This window comes from Chaetodon auriga, chromosome 2, assembly GCF_051107435.1.
Source record: "Chaetodon auriga isolate fChaAug3 chromosome 2, fChaAug3.hap1, whole genome shotgun sequence".
NCBI classification, from domain to species: Eukaryota; Metazoa; Chordata; class Actinopteri; order Chaetodontiformes; family Chaetodontidae; genus Chaetodon; species Chaetodon auriga.
Genome location: NC_135075.1, coordinates 15,794,108 through 15,817,223, shown reverse-complemented (window position 1 = coordinate 15,817,223; position 23,116 = coordinate 15,794,108). Strand labels below are relative to the sequence as shown.

The 23,116-nt window shown below is 42.1% G+C and overlaps 1 protein-coding gene across 1 annotated transcript in view; it reads right to left on the bottom strand.

Annotated features, from left to right (window-relative positions):
• Nucleotides 1-21,063, bottom strand: part of grm2a (glutamate receptor, metabotropic 2a) — a 31,562-nt gene extending 10,499 nt beyond the window's left edge. The window contains exons 1-3 of the mRNA XM_076757368.1: nt 20,958-21,063; nt 20,490-20,804; nt 8,648-9,371 (exon numbers count right to left, since the gene is read on the bottom strand). Of these exons, the coding sequence (XP_076613483.1) occupies nt 8,648-9,175 (528 nt within the window). The 5' untranslated portion in view covers nt 9,176-9,371; nt 20,490-20,804; nt 20,958-21,063. The remainder of the gene's footprint in view (nt 1-8,647; nt 9,372-20,489; nt 20,805-20,957) is intronic.
• Between the last annotated feature and the right edge of the window lie 2,053 nt (nt 21,064-23,116).

Sequence of the window (23,116 nt, the reverse complement as noted above, 5' to 3'; positions counted from 1 at the left end):
TTTAATATTGAGGGAAGTCCACTTCTTGGATTTAGTTATGTGAACTTTGAGTGAACTGGTCTTGTCTGTGCATTCAGCCCCCACAAATGCATCACAAAACAAAGCATTCACCAACTCTCAGCTTTATTTCCAGTCCACAAGAGGAATTAATCATGTTGGTGCCCCATGAGTGCTCTCCATACATGAGAAAGATCACTCGCTAATTGTAAACAATGGATGAGAATATTATGAATTTTTATAGACTGAAAATGTCTCTAATCCACACTCTATATGCTTTCCAAATCTAGCATTTTCCATGGACATAAAAGGGAAATCCTGACTACACAGTTCAGCCATTAATATTGTTGTTCTATCATCATGTGATATCACTCCAAAAACATATCTCTCGGGCTCTTTCAACATGTGTTCAGAAACTAGAAAGCTGTATGTTTGAGGAGTGCTGACTTGACAGGAGAAAAGTAAGGAGAAAGGATTTCACATTATAAACCAGAATTGTTTTACATTTTTACAATAAGTTGTTCTGAAGGACAGATAACCCTGATATAAAGTCAAAATCTGTGCAGAAAGATAAGAAGCATCCACTAACACATGAAGAGGTAAGTAGGTGGTGCAGACCATTTAAAGCCTGATATATTAGCTTGACGATGATCAGTCAGATGCTGACTGAACGATGGAGGGTTTTAAATAAGTTAATGGCTTCATGAAATTGCTGTGATAGACATTTTTTGTTCACTTTTATAGAACATGGATGCACTCGGGTTCCCATTAGTACGTTTCAACACAAAGGCAGCTGGAAAGGCTGTGAGGGATCCTGATCCAGGAGGTTCTGGTGGGATTTGAATCCAGGCCAGTAAGACTTCACGTGAATCTTAAGAAAGGGTCTTATCCATCTCTGAGTGTTCAGGCTTTCAAGACAAAGAACGCACAGAACACATGTAGGTGTATTCACATATGAGCAGATGTAAGCGTAGGTTTAGGTATGACTAAAGAGTAGTCAATGTAAACCTTCACCTGCTCCTTATGCTCCATAATATTCATTTAACACTCAATCAGCTAGTCAAAAGTTTAACTTTGTAGAACCTTTGTATGCACATTGGTATGTTATTTGATAGCAGTGATACTTAACCTCTAATACAAATGTATTGTCCACCTGGCATAGTTGCGTTAATGCGATCATTTTCTCTACACAGGTACAATACACATCCATTCTGCTGTGATTTGGCTATGCTTGCGGTGGTGAATGAGTAATTTCTCTGAGGAGTGTATTAAAGGAAGCTCTATGCCAGTTGAGTAATCCACTTACATGTGGCTTATGGAGGTTATAAAGCACAGTGCCAGACGTGTCACCAATACAATGAGTGTATTGGAAATCATTATACGATAGATGTTCACATGGCTTATATGAAAAGCCAAGTCTCTTCCGCCTGCCAAAGCCCGTGCCTGACATACGGTGAGTGCTGAGACCTTTGGTAGATATTAGAGGGCAGAGTGACTATCAAGGCTTAATTTGTGCCAGACCCTCCCACAACAGGGTCCAGGACCTCCCAGATTGAGACGCCTATTTGATTGGATCCTGCACATCCTTTGTCACTATCAAAATCAACTTTCATTTCCCTCCATTGTAGCAGTCCACAGACAGAAGGAAAATGACAGGGAAGTGAAGGGACAGTCAATGAGAGCTGCGAACTGTAAACAGCTGTTTCATCCGTCTGCTGATTTTGAATGATTTTTGTTGATGCTCTGATTGCATGAGGCTTTGTTTGTGATTACAGTTTTGTTTAGTGCTCCAGGCTCTAGATTTCTGAGGGGGTTCCCACAGAACTATGACCATGTTCTTCTTTTGGTCTCTTCCAATGAGACAGGAATGACAGGAGTGATGCACCTTTATCTGGCTCCAGCTAGCTGCACAGGGATTCTCAATGAAACAGGTTCAAAGGAGCACAAAAGTCCCGGAGCTTAATATGCTAGAGGACAAGAAGAGCTTGAGATATAAGTTGTGTGACACCAGAAAAGCTGAGCCAGAGCCAGAGAGATGTGCAGTGCATCAAAGGCTTCTATGGCAAGTTTATATCCTGCAGACATTGTTGTTCAGCAAATTGCGCTTGGAGGGTGTTGTGTCTTCCTGCCTACAGCTGCAAGTTTTAAGGAGGCCGTGAGAATGTGTTTCCTGAGTTGCAAAACAGAATTTAGGATGAGCGCACAGCAACATGTCCAACATATCGACAGACCTGCATGTGTATTATTGTCTCTGCTGCCTCTGCAGTAAATTAATGTAATTATTATGTATTTGTGTATATATGGAATCAAAGAGGAGAAGGATTATGTAGTCAATAGAGCATATTTTAGTAAATGTAGTTATTTCACCTGCTGTCAATGCCTCACAACATTAGTTGTTACAAAAGGCACTCATGTTACATGTGTGCCGTTGTTTAACCATTCAATAGTTTGCATGCAACCTGTAACATCTATTAATGCAATAAGATAATATTTGGTGTCAGTTACACCATATTCATGTATGTATCAGAACTTTTTTCTGTAGTCTTAAAAATTTTTTGATACTTTTTTGTGTTTTTCATGTCTAGAGTACTAAAAAGAAAACCTCATTTATGCAGAAGGGGGGACAAGAGGAGGGTTGTACAATCAGTTTTTACACACAAGGGGTTTCTGAGCGCCGGCAGACTCCCAAAATCTCGGTCCACCCTACAAGAATTGTTGCTTGCATGTAAGGCAAAAGTGATTTTTGAATCTTTCATAAGACTAAACTGCAAGTAGATATGCCTGAGGTTGTAGCTGTATGGCTTACAGTCCCACACTTTGAGTTATAGGGATCAGTGTGCATTAGACAGCACCTTATTTAATTAAGCGAAGTGGCCCAGTGTGCCTTTGCACTTCAGGGTCTGTTACTGAGCAGATTACTGTGAAAGCGGTTTCCTCCCAAGCAATGAGAGCATACAGGACCTGGTAGCTGCATTTGACACATAGACACCGAGTAACAGGATTGTTCTTTTCAGCTGTCGTATACTGTTTCCATAGAGATACCCCTAAGGCACTAGCGAACACTATGAGCTAGAATAATTCAGACTGCCCATGTGAAATGTCAAAATACAGTTGTGTAACACAGCAGAAAAGCTCTTTATATTTGATAAACTTTGGATAAAAGTCCACAAATTTATATATTGCATGAAAATGACCAACATGATGTTTCAATTTCTTGCTTTTATAAATGCTGGATGTGTAGAATTTACTGGAAAAGTCAGTCTGTGATTTGTTCATTTTTGTCTGAGTGGATTTACCAAAGGGAGTTGAGGGAGGATGGCAGGTTAACATGGGGAATGCATTTTGGTTATTTCGCTAACAAAGGGGGTGGCTTCCACCCTCAAATCACCTATTGGGTATAGGTGATTAAAAATTCAATAGAAATGCAATTTCTTTTTGCAGCACATCTCCAGCACGTTACACATACTGCACTTAATACCTCCGCCAAGGAGGTCTGCAGGATTACAGAAAAACTACTGGCCTGATTTTCATGAAACTCGGTGGAATGGTGGAGTCTGAATCACAGGGCGGATACTCATTATTTTTCACTAGGGCATTTAGCCCTGGTGGAATAAATACAATACACCTTAAACTCCTGTAGGTGGTAGTAAAGTTGAATACTGACAAAACAGCCAATTATAGAAATACGGTGACTCCATGTCACAATCTACACTCACAGTACCTGTAATCCTCTGGAATAGCCATCACGCGTAGTTGCTCCAACTTCATACAAAAAACAGCTGTTATGGAGCGCTCGGTGGTGACAGTGGTTTCAATGGAGAGCCGGTAAACTGTAACATCACCACAATTGTAACAACGCTTTTTTCTCAAACGCTTGCAGATTTGCATATCATGGTGAATAGAGTGGACTATTGGCCTCGGTCTGGGCTCTGCAAGTGCCCTTCTGTCTTTGTGCCTGCTTATCATACTGATGAATGGACGAGAGACATTAAAGAGTAAGACGTTAAAAAAGAAGTTGGGAGTACCTACGTCGCCTCACAGTTGAGGCAATAGTCAAATGACAGCAACGGAAACACAGGGACACAGAAATAAGAGACTGAGACAGTGTTGTGGCCAGGAAATATCAGGCCTACTTTGTAGAGATGTCATGATTTTTTCTACATGAAAAGCCCATCTGTTCTTCCCAGAAGACTGTCTCAGTGTGCTTCTACAGCGATAACACTGTATTCCCAGAGCAGCAGTCCTTAGCTCCACTCAGTATCACACCTATACAGCCCACTGCAGCGCTCCGAAACACACATGCAAACACATGCATGAGAAGTGGACGTGCATGCATATACAGTACAGCATAGCATCGTGCACATCATTATTAGTTAGTTTTTTTATGATTTAGTTGCTTGGCAACAGCTTTAACGGGGGGGGGCATATGAGCAGTTAGATACCTAGAGCAAAGACGTTTTTGATCAGGTCCTGCCCCGACATCCTGCTGGATGGTATTAATGTCCTTTTTGCCGCAGAAGTCTTTCAAGGCCCCCAGAGTCATGCAAGCATTCAGAGTACACCACATGCTAAGATATGGCTGCACTTCCATTCATTTACAATGTCAATAACTCAGCTTTTGACACGCACTCGCTTCCATTCATTAATTTCTTCCTTTGTGACTCAGTGCTTTAACGTCTCTTTAGTGTTGGTTCTGTTGTCAAACAACACAGACATGCTCAGTGTGATCCAGCACAAAAGTTTAACTAAAAATCCACATGCATGACGAACCAAAGTGGGGTGCAGCTGATTCTAACATTCACTGAGTTTGGGCGGTGGACATTATATGTATTTCCACTGCACAAATAGTGCGTTCTGCCAAGCCACTGAATAATCCAATCACGTGTGAATTATTCACGATTTTGGAAGCACGTTCTTTACTTTCACCCATGAATAATGCATTTTCACTGCATGGTTTTACTGATACGTTTCATCATTATTGTTCTCTCTGGCATGGATTCTGTCATGTGTGTATCCATGTTTAAATCCTTTATATGACTCATGAATGCTCCAGAGATTGGCACTGTCTACCTGCAGATGAAGACAATTCTATAAATAGGCTTGTTTGTGGATGAAAAAACAAAAAGGAGAGAGATTCTTCTCATAAATCTACTTTATTATTCCACTCACACAGTTGAGTCTGCAAATGTCAAGCCGTGTGTTCATATCAGGATCTATATCTTTAAATTCCATCTTCTGAGTGTGTCTTCCCCGACTCATTAATCAGTAAAAATTACCACATCTCAGGCAGTGTGCTAAAATATTCCAATTAATTCACAAAGGTGCCATCACACAATAAGAGCTTTCATCCAGATACCCCGGAACAAGCCAAGGTTCTACATCCAGACAGCCATTTTTGTGTGCTGCTCTGAAAGAGCAGGTCATCTTGCATTATTTGCAGATGGGTTCTAGAAATTTCCTCCCTCTGTGTTTCATGCCTGAGAATAATTCTTTAGTGAGTGTTTGAGTATTTGACATTCCAGGGGTGTTGTTCTTCTAATGCACCCTGGTGATTATGATGTTTTTCCTGAGGGATGCTCTCTTACCAGTGAGTCATATTTAGCAGCTCAGACTGCTGTCGGGGTAACAAAAGTGTAGTCCCTTCCATGTATTAATCACAAGCCAGCCCTGAGGCGAGATGTTCCTGGGCTGCAATTGTGGAATAAAATACATCTCTGATTAACCGACACCTTTAGGACACCGAGGAGTAATAGTGCTAATGTTCTCTGTAAAGCAGCCATATCCAGAAACATTCATATACTGGATGCTGACTGACAGCATTTTGGAGATTGAAAGAATTTTGCTTTCTGTATGCAACAATACCACAGAATATCTTGTACTGCAGGTAACTGTGTATCCTGTCAGTGCTGCAGCTCTTCACACATGAATGAAGATGCTGAATGCACCGAACATGTCATCACAAGGTCATTATTCACCTTGCTCTGATAACGTGTTGTTTAGACCACAGGGAAGATGTTCATGGCTAAACACTCGAATCGCATAAATATTTCCCAAGTAGATTCATTCAAACTGTCCAGATGGCATCACAGACTTCCCGATGACTGTTAAAGATACAGGCTTTTGATTTTCAAATGGTTCAGCGCCATATGATGCCATGTGACTCACGAAATCCCCCCCCCCCCCAAATCATTTCTGCCTGCCACTGTCTCAGTGTTTCTGGGAAACATGATCTCTCATTCGATCCCTTTACATCCTCTGTGCTGGGCAGAACACCTCTGCCAAACCATCAGACAGCCTGGCAGCAACCACAGATGGGGAAGACAGGACCCAGCCTGCAAGAGCGTCATAGAACTTCGCCTCCGCACTTAACTCAATCTGTGCCCATGTAACGCCAGCATGGCTAGGCCTGCAGCCAGATCCTCCCCCATATCTGCGATTGTCACACCACAACACCAGCAGCACAGCAACACGCTCCTTCATTGTGACAGATTTGGACAGCACTCAGCGTTCTCACCACCTGCCGGTTCATCATGTTCCACCATGTCGCTATGGCAATAAGGGTGTTCAGACCAATATTGTTAGTTGTCCTGTAACTGCCTTTGGGGTGAGATATATGCATCTGATTTAACTGGCTGCCCTTCACACAGAGGGGGCACAGTAGCCTCTCACACAGCCAGGCTGGTTCACTCAAAGGTCTGACTGGCTATAGATTACACACAAACCAGGCAGAAACAGTAGAGATGGTATCTGCAGCCCAACAACCAGTGGCAGCACAGAAATGCCACACATCCACACGCCCCACATGCAAATCTTTGTGTTATAGCATTGCCCCTGAAAACACAGCCAGAAACATAAACAGATCCACCTTGTCTTGCTTTCAAAGGGCACGCCTCACACAGGACGAAAAACAGGAAGATTTAATAAGTTGCGTTACATTTTAGAGGACAGACTTATCTGATCGGTTCCAGAGACAACGGGTGGGGTCAACCAATCAGCTCAAAGAAATACAGCAGGAGTTAGCACACCTCACAAAACACCTCAGAACTGCATTACAATGTGGAAGGTTATTCATGGTAAGAAAGGGAACTGTGTCCTGTGGTGCACTCCTTCTGTTGAAGAAGATTCAGTGAGAAGCTAGGGCAGACCTCAGACCTCAGGCTTGTAATAGTACAGTCCATAAATTACCACAAGACAAGGGCACTCTCTGAGGAGCCCCACATACAGGGTTCCACTAGAATTACAGCTCGTTTATCAAATCCTTTATTTCCAAACTGTCCTTTTCACCAGGAATCCCAATATAGGTGCTCCGAATCCTCCTCTTACATCATTTCCCAGGAGCTCGCTGCCTGTATAATGTATCATTGCTCCATACTGTATGTTTGGCATTGTGTTTTGTCAGCAGGGAGACTAAAACATTTGTTTCAGAGCTGCAGAAAACAGACTTCCAGTACAATCAGGGGATAATAAAAAACCTAACTTACTTTTAATAGCAGCATTTAAATAAAAGTAGATATATATAAGCAGATTTATTTTCAACACACTGACTTAAATTTGGAGGTTTTCACATGCCCACTTTAGAAAAAAATTGTATTACAGCAGGTAGACAGTGAAGCAGTCATTCACTGTGATAAATCTATTGTTGGCAAATCATTGCTGGCCACTGCTGTCTACAAATCATGAGTACAAAGTATGGAAGGATGCCACCTCCTGCCAATTGTCCGGAAGTACCCACAGCAGACTGCCACTGGCAGGGGTTCCTACAGTATCTTTGGTTTATCAATCATCTGAAGCCAATTATTATTTGTGGATGGGCAGAATTGTGCTCCTTTCTTCAAACAGGCAGATATCTGGAACACGAGGCTGCGGTCTCGAGTGAGGTGAACCGTACTCTTCAGCCGAGACAGCAGACATGCTCTTCTGGCTGACTGAGCCGGGATGATGAGTTTTAGTTAATGCTTTAAGGCATGTGTATTTGTGGATACTTACAAATCTCATTTCCACGTGACACACTTATGTATCTCTTTTCACAATGACTTGAAATTACACCGATGTGGCAGCTGTATTACAAGTGAAGATTTGGAAACCTAATTAACAGAGCTTTCATCACATCAGCTTGAGTGAGTCGAAAGGAGCCACTGCTGCTGAGAGTATTCATGCCGTCACTAGTCATCCTGTCAGCCCGTCCCGAGCACAACATCTGTAGCATGTCTACCTCTGACAGGGCCGTAGCTGAAGTGTGAATTGCCGGGAAAGAGAAAGAGATCTTCTAAATTAGATCAGCCAAGCATATGGGCATACAGGTAAACAGATCCTCCTCGCGGAACCGATACTCATTAAGTCCCTGTGTTAACATCTCACAAGGGGTAATTGCACATGGTACTTAAGTCTAAATGGACAGCTATATGACCATCCATCACATTCTTGGTCTTGCTTAATGTCCCTCCTCTTTCTCTGCCTCTCTCTCAAGCCAACAGCAGCTGCTGGTGGTTGAATACACCTTCTGTACTTGCACTGTCTTACAAAATTAACGCTGCTTCTGACCAACTCATTTCATGGTATCGACAGACAATTGAAAACCTGATTATTTCTGCTGCAGATACAATGTAGATAGACACACCAACTCAGTCAGTGAGTTTTCATTAGCTCCTACCTGGATGGAGACGTCGCTGTATGAGCCTCCTATGACCCCAGAGATAGCCAGAGGGACGTCATCGTGGATGGCATAGGAGCCGTCAGGGCACGTGTACTCACTGTCATCCACTTTGGTGAGGGAGGCCCGAACAAACTCCAGAGACTGCTCCAGTGCGTAGGTGTCCTTTGAGCAAGTGTCCAGTATATGAGCTCCCAGTCTGATCCCAGGCAGGATGCGCTCGTCCTTGTTGATTTCATCCAGTGCCAGCAGCATGGCCTCCAGTCTCTGGATCCCTCTCTGGGCATTGATCTTCCCACAGTCCTGCGCACCCTCACCCTTCTGGTGCACAGGGAACAGGCCGCCAATCATCAAATCTCCGTCCAGTGTGATCTCCCTCTTGGAGTCAGTGTTGTAACCTACCACAGGCAAACCCTGGGGAGCCTGGGCAAAGAGAGATACGCATATGCACAACAGGCTGAGGTGGGACAGCCAGAAGGGTCGGGGCACAGGGTGCACCCCCAACACAGGGGATTTCCCCAATGACATATCCCTGGGCAAAACAAGGTCACCGTCCTGCCTGTGGTTTCTGGTCAGTGTCTGGTCAGCTTTGAAGAAAAGAACAGTAAGGCGCAGCAGCACCGGATCTCAAAGCACCAGTGTTCTTATTCTGACAGAGGCCATTTAGAGCATCAGTGCCATCCTCTTCGTCCTTCTCTTATTCAGAGTTTTCGTAGATTACAGCCTGCAGATCAAACAGAGAGAAATTCAGTCACAGCCTTTGAGTTGGAGTACAATGATCCCTTTGTCTGACACATTGTGTCTGCCAGGGACCGACTCGTCCCATGGAAACACTTGACATCTGCACAAGTAAATATTTGTAGCTTTTGATGTGTATTGATGATGGATGTGAAATGCTAGACGGAAAAAATAAAGACAATCCATCATTAGCAGTCACTACACGTGCTACCATGCAGCAGAAGTACACTAATCAAAGAGTTGAGTCTAATTTGACAAGACGCTTATTTCGTTTGGTTGTAGAAAACAGAAGGACAATGGAGTCCTTCCTTTGCTCCCAGGGTCCTGTGTTCCCCAGATTTATATGGAATTTAATGGGAACATGAACTGGTATCTTTCCCAGTTCTCTACATGTGCTCTCCAAAGGTCCTGTGTTCCCAGGCTTAGGGGTAAGAGTCAGGGTTTTGACTAAAACACTGTAGGTGAGTTAATACATGTGAACAGAATATTGAACTGGGGAACACAGGACCTTGGGAATATCGATTGTCCAACACAGGACACTTAAAGGACAAGACTTGAGATGATTCTGATATGCAGAAGGAATTCTGAAGAGGTCTGCACAGTTCTGTATATCATGGAAATAATCAACCAGTAAAATGATGGCAGCAGCTTGAAGTTAGAGTTCACCATCAGAGCAGTTTTCACTGAGGACAACACAAACATCCTCCAAATGGTTTTCTCGTGTTTTCAAGCAGCACACGGTCAAACAGTCATTGTCAGAGGCTTCGCTCAGAGTGTGTATGTGTGCTTTATTTTGAAACTTCGTCTCTCCTACTGTTTCATTGTCTGTCTGACCTCAAGTTACTTCCCTTCTAAGGCAGATGATCTCACAACTCTTTTATAATCACATGTGCACATGCTCCTGCACACCAGAAGTCTACAGAGATCATGTCCCCAAGGAACGTTTTGTCAAATCGCATCAGCTACTCACACATTTGTACAAAAAAAACACATAATTTATGCGCTACAAAAGCAAAATCCACATGCAAATACAAGGAGATAAAGAATTGAAATCCATTCCAGGCATACAAATTCATTTTGTTGCCTACTGATTGCATTAGTGTGATTTTATCTAGAGCTACATAAACTTACTCATTTGTTCTGCTGTCTGTAATGTGCTATATTATTTATTTTCAACACAAAGCAAGATGCAACTCCAAAATAATGTGAGTATTTCTTCTTTCCCAGCAAGAAACAGCACGTTAGTAAAACAAATGTGACTCATACTGAGACAAACAGAGCATTTGGGGTTTCAGTGTTGTTGGAGAAGCACTGCAGAGCCGAGCCCTGTCCCTGAATTATTAAGGCATTTACTGTTTGTCTTCATTTAAACTAATAATAACACACAATTGATCTGGGCTGGGTCAGAGGTTATGGTCAGCTGCAAAATGAAATCCTCTGAGAGGATCCTAGAAGAAGAAAAATTAAGCACAACCTTTGTACTGCCAAGTTCCTGTGAAATACAGTTGACAACAGATTGTACTGAATTGATTCTGCAGTGCTGGAAATCGTTAAAGGAACAGTGTATTTCCCAAAATGTCAAACTATTCCTTTAATGTTTATTTCTTTAAAACCACATAAGACTAAAGTGGTCCAGCTTTTTTTATTTTCCTTCTAATATATAAAAGTCCTGAAATAAAGGATGAAGTAGATCACCATAATAAATAAAATTAGCTTTTTCCAGTAACTAAAATTTGTCATAAATCTGACATCAATACTGTGCCGAGCCACGTCCAAATTTAATATGACACTATGGATTTATACTGTATGGATTTACAACAGAGGAGTCGAAGGGTTATTGTTCAGTCTTGGTGTCAGTCCCCACAAATCCCAGAGGCTTAATTAAGCGGAGGGTTGAGTGTGGGAGAAGTTTGTCGGAGTAAATAATTGAGCTAGAATGATCTGTCTCATATCCACTGTCTCAGCGAGTCAAGCAGGCTGACAAGCAGTAATTAACTGCATTGATGAGAGATTATGAAACCATAGCAGGGAGATATTAACACTCATATTTCTTCCTTTCCATTTCAAATACTAACGTACCTATTAAAACAACGTATAGCTCTCAAGGAGTCAGACTGCAGACCACACTCTTTCGGGGTTTTTCTCTGTTTCTGTCTTGTCTTTTTCTCTCTATCATCTCTCTTCCTGTTGTTTCCATGGAAACTTGCCGGTAGATAGAGAGGGTGAAGACGAAGTGGAAGACAGACCAGGACAAGCGAACCAGCCTGACCATGCATGGTGCATGGTCAGGCTGGTCCTGTGGGAGAACTGGGAAGCCTTCACTGTGAACTGATCTGACTCCAGTCAGAGCCATTCATGTTCTGCCTTTTAAACACATCCCAGACAGAACAATAACTGAAGCCTCCGTTTCAAATCACTCAAGCGTTCAGATATTGCTTTAATATACTTTCAAATATCTTTGATCAGTGTACTTACTTGTTGAGAAGTGATTTGATAAAGAGTTACTGCTCTGGAGATGCATCTAGTACAGAAACTGCAGTCTTTTAATAAGAAATAAGCTGTGACATGTTGCATTATATTTGATGAACCCTCCGTAAAACTTAAAAGGTCTTTTTTCTTCCACACAAAATAAGTGTGTGAATGTGAGACCTTCCATTTGCTCCCTCAGCGGCATGCCAACAAGTGAGAGTCCATTGCAACAGCCTGCGCATATCGGCCAAGTCACTACTACTTCCCTCGCATACAAAGGCAACTGCAGACAGGCGAAGGAGCACAGTTGTGTACAACAGGAACGTTCTAATGTTTGGCGAGTGTGTTCTGGCTTCACTGTAGCTCTGCGGTGTGTGAAACTAAATTTCAAGTCTGGGCTGTTGGCTGACCAAATGTGTTTATTCTGAATAGAATTATGCAGTGAAAAAAAAATGTCTGCAGTAACACTGGTGAAGCACTTAAGCACACGGCCTCAAGAGAGAATGGTGACAAAAGGATTTCTGGCTGACACATTGTCAGTCTCCTCCCTTAGCTTGGATTCCCACAAGAGGCCTCCATCTCACCAGTGGACTCTATCTCTGTCTTTGTCCACTAAACTCCAATGAGTTAAGATAGGACATGCATTCTTTTTGGAAAATCTATCCAAAAATCCCCCGTCATTGTAAAACCACAAGCAGTAAAGGTCGCTAATCTCCACATCTTCTCTACGTTTAGACACTTCATTTGCGAATCACACTCAAAGCAATACTTTGACGTTGTCAGAAAAATGCGTATTTGCTTTTTGGCTGAGAGTTACATGTGAAGATTGATATCGCTTTCACGTGTTAAATATGAAGCTACCACAGGCAGACAGCTTAGCATAAAGAAAGTGAACAACGAGAACCAGTTAGCCAAGCTCTCTTCAAAGGTAACAAAATTTGCTTACCAGCAGCTCTGAAGCTCCCTAATTAGCAAATTTCTAGTTTGTTTAATCTATAAAGAAATCGTCCAACACGTAACCCCAGTAAATCGTAACGAGTGTTTACTCTTCAGTTATGGTGCAGATTAGACAAATTCAATATAATGTGTAACTTTATGAGCATTACAGGCAGTAAAAGGTAGATTTTGTTACCTTTGAACAGAGCTAGGCTAGCTCTTTCCCCATTTCCAGACTCTATGCTAAACTAAGCTAGTCAGCTGCTGGTAAATAAAGTAAATAATCTTCCAAAATGTCAAACTATTCCTTGAGTATACTTTGTCCAGCAGGCACAAGAAGGGTTATGATATTTTATGGCTGTGAGTATTACTCTGTTTCTAGCTCATATACTACATCAGTGTTCGGCAATCCCAAAACACTGTGTGTATGTGTAAATGACAGATGCTAAGAGTAATATTTACACTTTTGATGTAATATCCCACCCAGGATTCCGTCTACACATTAACTTCAAAGAAAAACTATGCCTATCATTTTTCCTCCCTTCTCCAATGCAGCCATCTCTGTTTCCCTCTTCACCAGATGGCCTTTTTAATTCAAGAGCGTAAAGCCTGCCAGCCTCTTACACACTTCAAATCAGACTGTGTGAAGGAATGGGAGGAGTGCATGGGGGCCGAAAAAAAATAAACGAAAGAAAGATAGCAGATGCGAGAGGGCAAAGAAATTTAGAAAAAAACAAGAAAAAGAGGAGTGGGTGGCAGTGTGGGCAGCAGTGGAAGAGGGACGAGGATGGAGTTTGAGTAAGATGCAATCCAGACTTTTTTTATGACACTCATTTGCCCCAGGAGTGGAGTGCAGCATTAATATGGTAATATCCCCCCCCCCCATCCCCCCCATCCCCCAGACAATAGCGAGTGTGCGGAGAGTGGAGGTCATCTACTGTATATGCAGGCTTGAGCCCGGTTGAGCAGGTTGGAGATCCCCAGTGAAATGACTTGGAGGCTGGCTGAGAGGAAGCGAAGGTAATGGGAGTCAGGCTTCCCTAAAATCACATTTCCAGCTGACAAAGAGAATGGTCCTGGGTGGGGGAAGACTGAAAATGGTCTGCTAATGGGAAAGAAGACTCGGGAGTGCCTACACACACACACACACACACACACACACACACACACACACACACACACTACTGAGCACAAACAATGCATGAAGCTTCAAATCCTGGAAGCACCTGCGACACATGAGACTCTGTGATAGCTTGATAGTGACTATCTGATGCTTGATTGATCTCTTGAGACATATGAAAGAATAAGGCTGGTGATATTCTGTATTTTTCATACTGTCAACGAAGACCAAAACTAAGAATTAATTGATACTGGGCTGTAAATATACATCAGTAATCCACGCTGTAATCCACATGAACATGCGTAATATCTACTGTGAGATGATTCCACAAACGCCATCCTGCTGCTGTAAATACTCAATGGATCACCAAAATGTGCATATATTAATCCACAACTAGAAACAGTCCTCAGTAGATCCATAATTTACTCCTGTTTGAGTATCATTTGCTAAGAACTACAGTGCCCAGCTGTTTTATGAAACCTTTAATAAAATATACTTGTGACTCATTTTTGAAAGATTTATGTCTTCAGTAGGACTGAATGGGCTTCGAGCTGACAGTCACAAACAGGGTAGAGAAGTCGCAGAGTATTGAAATGCTGCTTTTGGTCTTTTTACAAGATGTTGATAGTAAGAAAAAAAACAGCTGCAGCCTTTCGCTTTAAAGATGTTTTTCATATTGACCAATTTTTGCCAAACGTACAAATGTGAAGAGTTACGTACTGCAACTAGCGATTCGAGAAAAGCTTGAAATCGTCAGATTTGGGAGACTGGGAGCAGCAAATTCAAACATTTTTGTCTGATAAATGTGTTGAAATGAAAAGAGCTCCTCCGGGTTACACATCGGCGCATGTGATCAGGGGTTAGTTGTAGTTTGTTTCTTTTATTTTTATATGTAAAACTTCTGAAACGTTTTAATTTCTTTTCTGCTCTGGTTTGAACCCGCCTCAAGAGTTGGATCAACCAATCAGAGCGCTCGGTGTGTGTGTCCATATGACATGTTCTTGAGATTTGGATAATTAATCCTGCACGAGAAAAATACTCTTGGATTCTCTTTACACATCCTCACAATAAGCGCTGAGAACAAATGCATGCTGTGTTTTGCGAGCTGTTTTCCACTTTGTAGACACAAACTAATGCCAGCTGTAGTTTCTCTAATCTCATCACAATCATTTGAGTTTCTCCATGTTTGTCATCTTGCATCCACAATCAAACCAGCTCCTCGGAGGTCTGTAGGCAATTTAGAGGTTTTATCCGACGGGTATCCACATTGGATGCATTTCCACCTATTATGAAATCACTTTCAATTTTTTCTCACTCGTCCCCTGTGGAATTACTCATAATGACTCATATAAACATGACTACTTAGCAGAGTGAAGTACTTCAGCCTATTTAATCAGCAGCTTGATCTAAAGTGATCTGTAGAATATAGTGACAGCAGACAAGATATTTACAGGAAATCCTACACGGATTATCTCTGAAAAGTCCAGTGTGTGAATCCTTTCAATTAATGCTGTGAGGAAGATTGACTCCGCTGAAGTTACATCAGTAAAACAATGAAACGTCTCCCAAAGATACAACCGCTGACCTTTTCTGATAAGGTCATTTATACAATTAGCAATTAAAGAGAGAGGATGTCCTTTCACAGCATCTTTGAGTAGCAGCTACTGCAATTAAGAAGGCGCGGATCAATTCAGAGGCTCGTTGCATCACTGTCACACGCGCTTACATTCACTTGAAACCTCATATTCAGGTCCTGATTACCATACAATCCAGCTCTTTCCATGTATGCTTTCATTCTGCTCCATTCTGTTTTACAAACAGCTTGTCCCATCTTTCATAGCTGACTGTGCTGCACCCACCCAACCCCCCCTTCATCCATCTCCTCTTCTCTCTCCACCTGTAAAGAGGGAATCCCTTGCATGTGTTCAAGGGTCCCTTCGCCTCCCAGGAGCCCCATTCTGCCTTCCTCATCAAACATTCATCCTCTCTCTTTGTTTCTCAGAGATCATTACTGCCAGTCCTATGATTGGCCGGAGCACAGTGATGGATGTATGGTGCTTTTGTTTCAGAGGTTTCTATTGTATTTTTGCATTATTCATCATCACGCCACCACAGTGTTAAAAGAAAGTGGCCTGAAACACAATGATTCTTTTTGGAAATCATTACTAGGGCTGGTCCTGGACTGACAATTGAGGAAATTAAAGTTACATTATCTTAAACGTGACGGGATGAGAGCTCACAATTAGTTTTCTTGTTTTTAAATTGTGTATTATATTAAATTAGATATTATTATAATTATCATTTATATATACATATACAGTATATCCCAGAGCAGTAAGGATTGTTTTTAAATAGTTGCTTCATTTTCTTCTGATTTGACAGTTTCATGGCATTCAGACTGGTGTGATATTTCTGGGGAAATACGGCCACGCAACATTACACAGTGGCATTTCCATCTTTATTTCATTGTCATTGTATTGAGTCATTGTATTCCTTTCTCTTTTTTCTCATGATATTATCTCAATTTAGTTCAACTCTGCACTAACACTCAAATACATCTGATCTGATTGAGAGACTCTTGGAAGTGCAAACTGTAGGCGTGTTCTTTCAAGTCCCAGGAAACCATTTCTCTAAAACATTAAAGAATCATGAATAAAAGTTTATCACTCGAAATCCTGACCTGAAAATATGAGGAAACAAACCCCACCCACTGACCAGTTCAAAGTTTTGACATCGTCTCCCACACTTGATTTTAGATAAGAAGTGACCTGTTTCTAACAAGGCACACGATTATTGTTTAAGGTATATGTTCATTTGTGAGCTTTAGAGGTCCTGGTAGGTGGACGTTGTCCATTTGTGAAGCTGTTGGTGGCAGCTTCATATTTAACAGACAAACCTTAGAGCAATATGAATCTTCTCATCTCTCAGGAAAAAAAGCAAATAAGGCTATTTCCCAAAATGTCCAACTATTGCATTTCTAATAACATAACCAAATGGCTGAACAGTCAATAACAGCCGGATTCAACAAGAATAACACTGTTACAAGCAGCAGCTCAGACTTGAGAAATTCAGTGCTAAAACCCCACAACAATGACCACTTGTCACCAGAGTGCTGATAAAAACGAGGACTTTAATGGAGTGATTCCCATTGGGGGTCGTGAGTTGAATGTAGTGCGTTACAAAATGATTCTCGAGAGAGAAATTAAGAAAAAAAAAAACATTCTGATACACAAAATACTGCAGTTTTACCTTTTTTACCCATCTCTGAGTTGGGAAAATTACTCCAACTGAGGCGCTCATAACTAATGGACAACCTATGACAAGGGGTTTCAAGGAGATACAGTATTGCCTTATGTTAAGTCATCACAAGCAGAAAAGCCACTGCTTTAATGCATCAGTATTGGGTAAACACTCGCAGCTGATAAATTAAGGACAGTTTAAATGCTCTCATTAACCGCACATCAGCTGTCACCACTTTTTATGGCTCTTTTAACAGTACATTAGCTGCAGTAAAGAGAGCTTGGGCTCCACTGACTTGACAGTAATAGTATTAACAAGCAGCTGCCTGTCAGAAATCTATCGAGGATAGGGGAACAAAGACAAACATACTGTATATCTTTGTGCCCAGAATATCCTAAAATAATGGCTGGGGTGGAAACCGCACATCCATATGAGTTACAGAAGCAGAGGAAATCGACAACAGTTCATTATTACCCTCAACTGAAATTATTGATGCAGCTGATGACCCAGAACCCACCTAGGAACTTCTCACACATACTCCAAGAATGTAAAATAGGAATGAGTCATTTGCACTCAGTGCAGCAGATAATTTTAATCTGAGAGTCATGCATACATCATTAATTAATTGGAAGCTTCTCTATGCTTTCACTTGAGTAAGTCCATGCTTAAATCGTTCTACTTGAGTAGAAATCTACTGAAGATACAGTGCTTTCCTCAGTTCAGTGTGTGAGGCTGCATCGTGTTTGAGCTGAAATTAGATTTAGTACATGTACATACAGTGCATCATTAAAGTTATAATCTTGACGACTTTCATCTAAATAAATGTCTGTTCAGTCACTATGTATCATGGTAATGAGGGAACACAATGGTGACTGAGCCTACGGCCTATGGATGAAAGTATTGCAGTATTTCTACATTCCAAGAAAAAGTGCTGTATTAAGGTACTGTGAATACAAACAGAACACTTCTTACTGCAGCAGCTCCACATTAAAAGCATTTAACCGTCAAAACACGAGTTGACTTTTATTATGGATCAGTTTGAAACAATGCAGGGAGCAATGGAAGAAGACAGAGCAGCCACAGTGAGCTCCTAGACGAGAGACTGCAGGCTGCACACCTCCAACTTCTCAGCAAGGTAAGCAGCTCCTTTCGCTGTGCCCTGCTGTGTGCAGACTTGTGCTGCGTGCAGCATAAAATCAAATCACAGCTATTAATATGACAGTAGTTTGTTTTGCTGCCGCTAGAATTCTGTGACTTGTGGTGTTAAACCGCATTGACTGTTATCACCAGTAACTACAGGTGATGTCAAATCAACCAGGACAGAATCTTCCAGATTGCTTTAAAACACTTCCAGTCATTCTGTCAATCTAAAATTAGGACCTGCACTCACCGTCATTTCTTATCTTTCATTGTCATTTCACACTGGTGCAGATGTACTATAATTTGGACATAAATACCTACATTCTCAACAGTGCAGAGGGACACTAGATATTGCATTTAACAGCTGTTATGGGCGTCAGGTGTACACTATGAACCAGTTTTTATGTGAATGATACCTGCAGACACGGGACTGCCAACCTCACACCTGCATGTGTGTGCACATGTGCGAGTGAGTAAGTACATGAGGAAGAGGAGGCTATTAAGTAACGACAGGCTATTAAGTGTTTTTTGACTGGACCAGAGTGATTTGTCATCCAGGAATCGAATGACTGATAACTGGCAGCTAATACAACACACATGCAGCCACTTGAAGAGTTTTTAAAGGGGGCTTGCTGTAACAACAGACTTGCCCTGCCTGTACTAGAAAGATCATCCGAGTAAAGCCATTACAGTGAATGTATCTGAGAAAAAGCCTTTGCTGCTTTGGTTTCTCTTTGCAGATAATGAGTCATTTTTGCATTGTTTGTTCCAAAACTCTTGAGGGCCGCCACCCAGCTCTCATCATCCAGCACGCAAAGTAATTAACACGGTTTCCCAGTCCTCATGTTACACTGCCGCTGAGTCCCATACTATCAAATCAGAAGTAACAGGTGAGGCAGACTGCATTCAGGATTAAGCAGTGAAAGACAGCCTGTTACTTTCCCTTTCTGGACTCAAATGATGGCAGTGGAGCATGGTCTTCTTCAGTCAGCCATGACCTGAATAATTTACTGTAATCAACATCTTCGGCTGTGAGCGCTGAGCTCGCTCATCATTTCAGATTCTCAGTCTCACTGATATGCCTCTTTCTGCTGTGCAAGAATTTCAGAAACAGTCATCTGACACACTAACAGGCGATTTAAGACTTTGCTAATGATTTTGATTTCTGTGTGGATCTGTGCGTTGATTGAAGTGATTAAACTGCATTCTGGGGGGGGGGGGGGTCTATTGTGTTGTATCTGCTGAACATGCAGCACACAGATGCCCCTGGGACTGGAGGAAGCATCCACAGTCCATTTTGCTTCCCTTAATGACTTTGTCTAGTATTAGCATGCAGCCTCTAAGTATCTGCCCCTCAGGGTATTCATTTAAATTCCTCATGTGTTTAAAAATGTATTTTAAACTGATGATGATTTGATAATCAAAGAATTACACGGGATCACCCTATCCATAGTCACACATACAGTATCTCACTGTTCTCGTGCTGATTTACAACAGTGTGATGTTAATCTTCACTGATCTGGCTCCCTCAGTTTGGACTATTTCATTTCAAGAGGAAGAAAAGCATAATGAGCATCCTCATATCAGAAACCAAGCGAAAAGACGTCTGTCTTCTTCTCTCCAAAGCCGTGTGGCGCACAAACTATTCCTCGAGTTTTTGACTTTTAAACAGACTTTCTCAGCATTGTTTCCCACTTTTTTTTTTTTTTTTTTAGCACACAAAGTGATTTTTGCCAAACGAGCGAGATTGGAGACATGGCGGTCGCTGTGCAGCCTGCTGCAGAGCCTTTTTAGTAGTTTGTCAGCAGCCTCGCACATGTGGGGGCTTGTGCAGCAAGTAGACGTGGCCGCAGCCACAGATGTAGTGGTCAATACAAAGAGGGTAAAAATGTGCTCATCATACGGCAAACAGTCACCACTGTCAATAATCAATGACAGTATTGACAGAAAATAAGAAATTACACTCTAATTTATGTCTTCATTTATCATTGTAGATTGCACCAATATGTCAGTATTTTAAAGATGCAAACTACAACATAATATAAAAGTGAGCTTAACTCCTCTACAAATTCAAAGCTGAATAAACTGACTCAGATCAGCAGCTCGTGGAAGTTCCCAAGAAAAAATAAAAAAATACACCTTCAACGCACAAATCAGTCGAGACGAAAACAAACACGCATCCTCCACAACATGTCTCACCTGTGCGGGTTTCCTCAGTTTCCAGCGCTGCCGTGCGTTCACTGGATCATGTACACCCACCGCATGTCCTCTCGCAGCAGCTTTGAAGCGTGAACCCGGCGCGGCTGATAGGAGCGAAGCGGAGCGCAGCGCGGCGACCGGATGAAGGAGGCGAGCCTCAAGTTTGAGCCGCGCGCCGGGAGCTGTCCGTGGTGCTGAAAAACCTCGAGCGCACGACGGATTCCTGGAGGTGTGATCCAGCTGCCAGCGGTTCAGAAGTCACATTTCCTAAACACGCTTAGAACAACAGCAGCTGACGCCCACCTGATTGTGCAGCTGAAAAAAAGACGTTTCACTTTCTTGAGCATCAACGGTGGAGAAATATGATCAATTTAAAGGGCGATAAAATGTGACGTTTATGAGCGTGATAGGATGCCAGACGATCTGTTTTAGCGCTCAAAGAATCCGCACACAAAGTTGGAATTCTACCTGTTACTCAAGTAAGCTGTACAAAAATCTTCAGCAAGTGGCAGCAGTGTTTTCAGAGACGAGCTCGCTGCAGATGAGCCACCAACCTGAGAGAGCCGCGGCTCTCACAAGGTTTGGACACTTGAACGAAGGCGACGTTGCTTCGCGCACGAACCGTCCTAGAGACAGTCAGTCTCATCGCAGCTACGACAAATTAACATTATGTAATTTAGAGGGTAGTGGGAAAGATTTCTGTCAGCCGCTTTGTTCTGGTTTGTCAGCTGCTGGGCGCCAGTGGGGAGAGGGTTTAAGAGTCGCCCCCTATTTGTTCAAGCGGTCAGGAGGGGGGCACAAGATACCGAAGTAACGGCTCTTTGGAGACTACTTGTTTTCAGTGGTGGAAATTTTATTTGGAATCCGCAAACAAGTTGTGACACGGCGCGAGAGAGTGTGAGGTCAGTCCCAGACAGGCGCGCGGGGGGACATGCGCTCCTCTCTCCAAAAGCCGCTTCACACGCAAGAATCGGCATCGAAATTTGTTTGTCAGGACTTCTCTCCCTCCATCCCTCCCTCTCTCTCTCTCCACATGCAATGTAAGGCGATTAATAATTAACATCGTAGGAAGGCAATAATTGCAGTGCCCCCAAAAGCTGCATGACACCCCCGTGGGTTTCACAATTAATTAAATCAGTTGTTGACCCAGTGTGTCATCGCAGTCTCTTCCAGGCTGATTTTCATTTTTGCCTTTGGACAAAGGTTGGGGTGCCAGGATTAAAAGTGAAAGTGCAGCAGACATGCAGTGAGGGCATCTGTCCCTGCAGACTGATCACACCAGCCTCATAATCACAAAACAAAGACTGTTAGGTGAGACATTTCAAAAGTTGAGAACTCTCATTTCAGCCACGGTCTCAGAGTGAACAACCAGGGCGACATGATGGTAAACTTTTAGTGAATCAGATGGCCAACATATGAGACGATGCCACATTTCTATATTGTACACATGCAAAAGCAGACCAGTGTAACAGTGGTGGTCAAATTAAAGGTAGAGCCAACGTAAAGTGTCTTAATGGCTTTGATGCTCTTCGGCTTGGATGCTGAATCTCTAAACTCTACTGGAGCGATGAACAGCATTCTTCCATAAGATATTCCCTCATTTGGTGGTTTGATGATGGCAGTGTCTGACACATCGCTCCAAAATCTCCCATTTGCGTTCAGCTGGGTTGATATCTGGTGAATGTGAAGGCCATAATATGATTCAAACAGTTTTCCGTACTAATCAAACCATTCAGTGAACCATGTACGGACGCCTCAGCATTTGTTATGTGTTTCCACTTCTTTATTCAGGGTTTTCCTTTGATTTGTCTCCTGTCTACTGCGTATCTATTATGGATTGCGTTCTTTTCTGAACTTTGGAAGAGTCTACAACAGTCAGCCCTATGTAGGATTTGAAAGGCAAATACAGATATTGATATTTTAAAATTTGATATTCATTTTTATACATAGACACGTAACATAAACAGAGCATTTGCGATAAGGATCACTTCAGTTTGTTTTGTAGGGAATTGTGGCCAGGATATGAATCGAGCTGGGCGTTTTAAAGAAGATAAATAAAACTCACTGGTGGAAACATTACGTTAGAAAGATACTGTTTTGAAATTACTTCAATTATCATTTGATGTATCTGCAACGTCTGACATGTGCGGTGAGCCAATATCCACCAGGAGCAAGACGGACCTTTTCCCTCTGTGGTTGTTGGTGTATTAATCAGTAAAATGACTGTTCCTGTTGTGTTGTTGGATCTGAATGAAAACATTTGTACATATAGGTCATGATGCTCATTAATGACCACTAGCTAAAGAACACGTGTCCATAAAACATCAATAGTCTGCTGCAGCCTATTCTTCCTCCTCTGTTGTACACACAGCTGATTAAATAAATTGTGACACAAATGCCAAAACTCTGATTCAGATGCTGCTCAGATCAGTACGCTGCTGCTGCTGAAGTGACAGAGTTCGGATAGAAGAACATTTCGTGATCATATTTTTAAGACCGGCTGCTCATTCAGAGTGTTTATGGTGACAAATAAATAATATGTAGTACCTATGTTCCTCAGCGTGGAGTTTTATATGATGATCTTGTTCCACAAATAAACATGTCAAAAACAATACAAATAGGGCTGA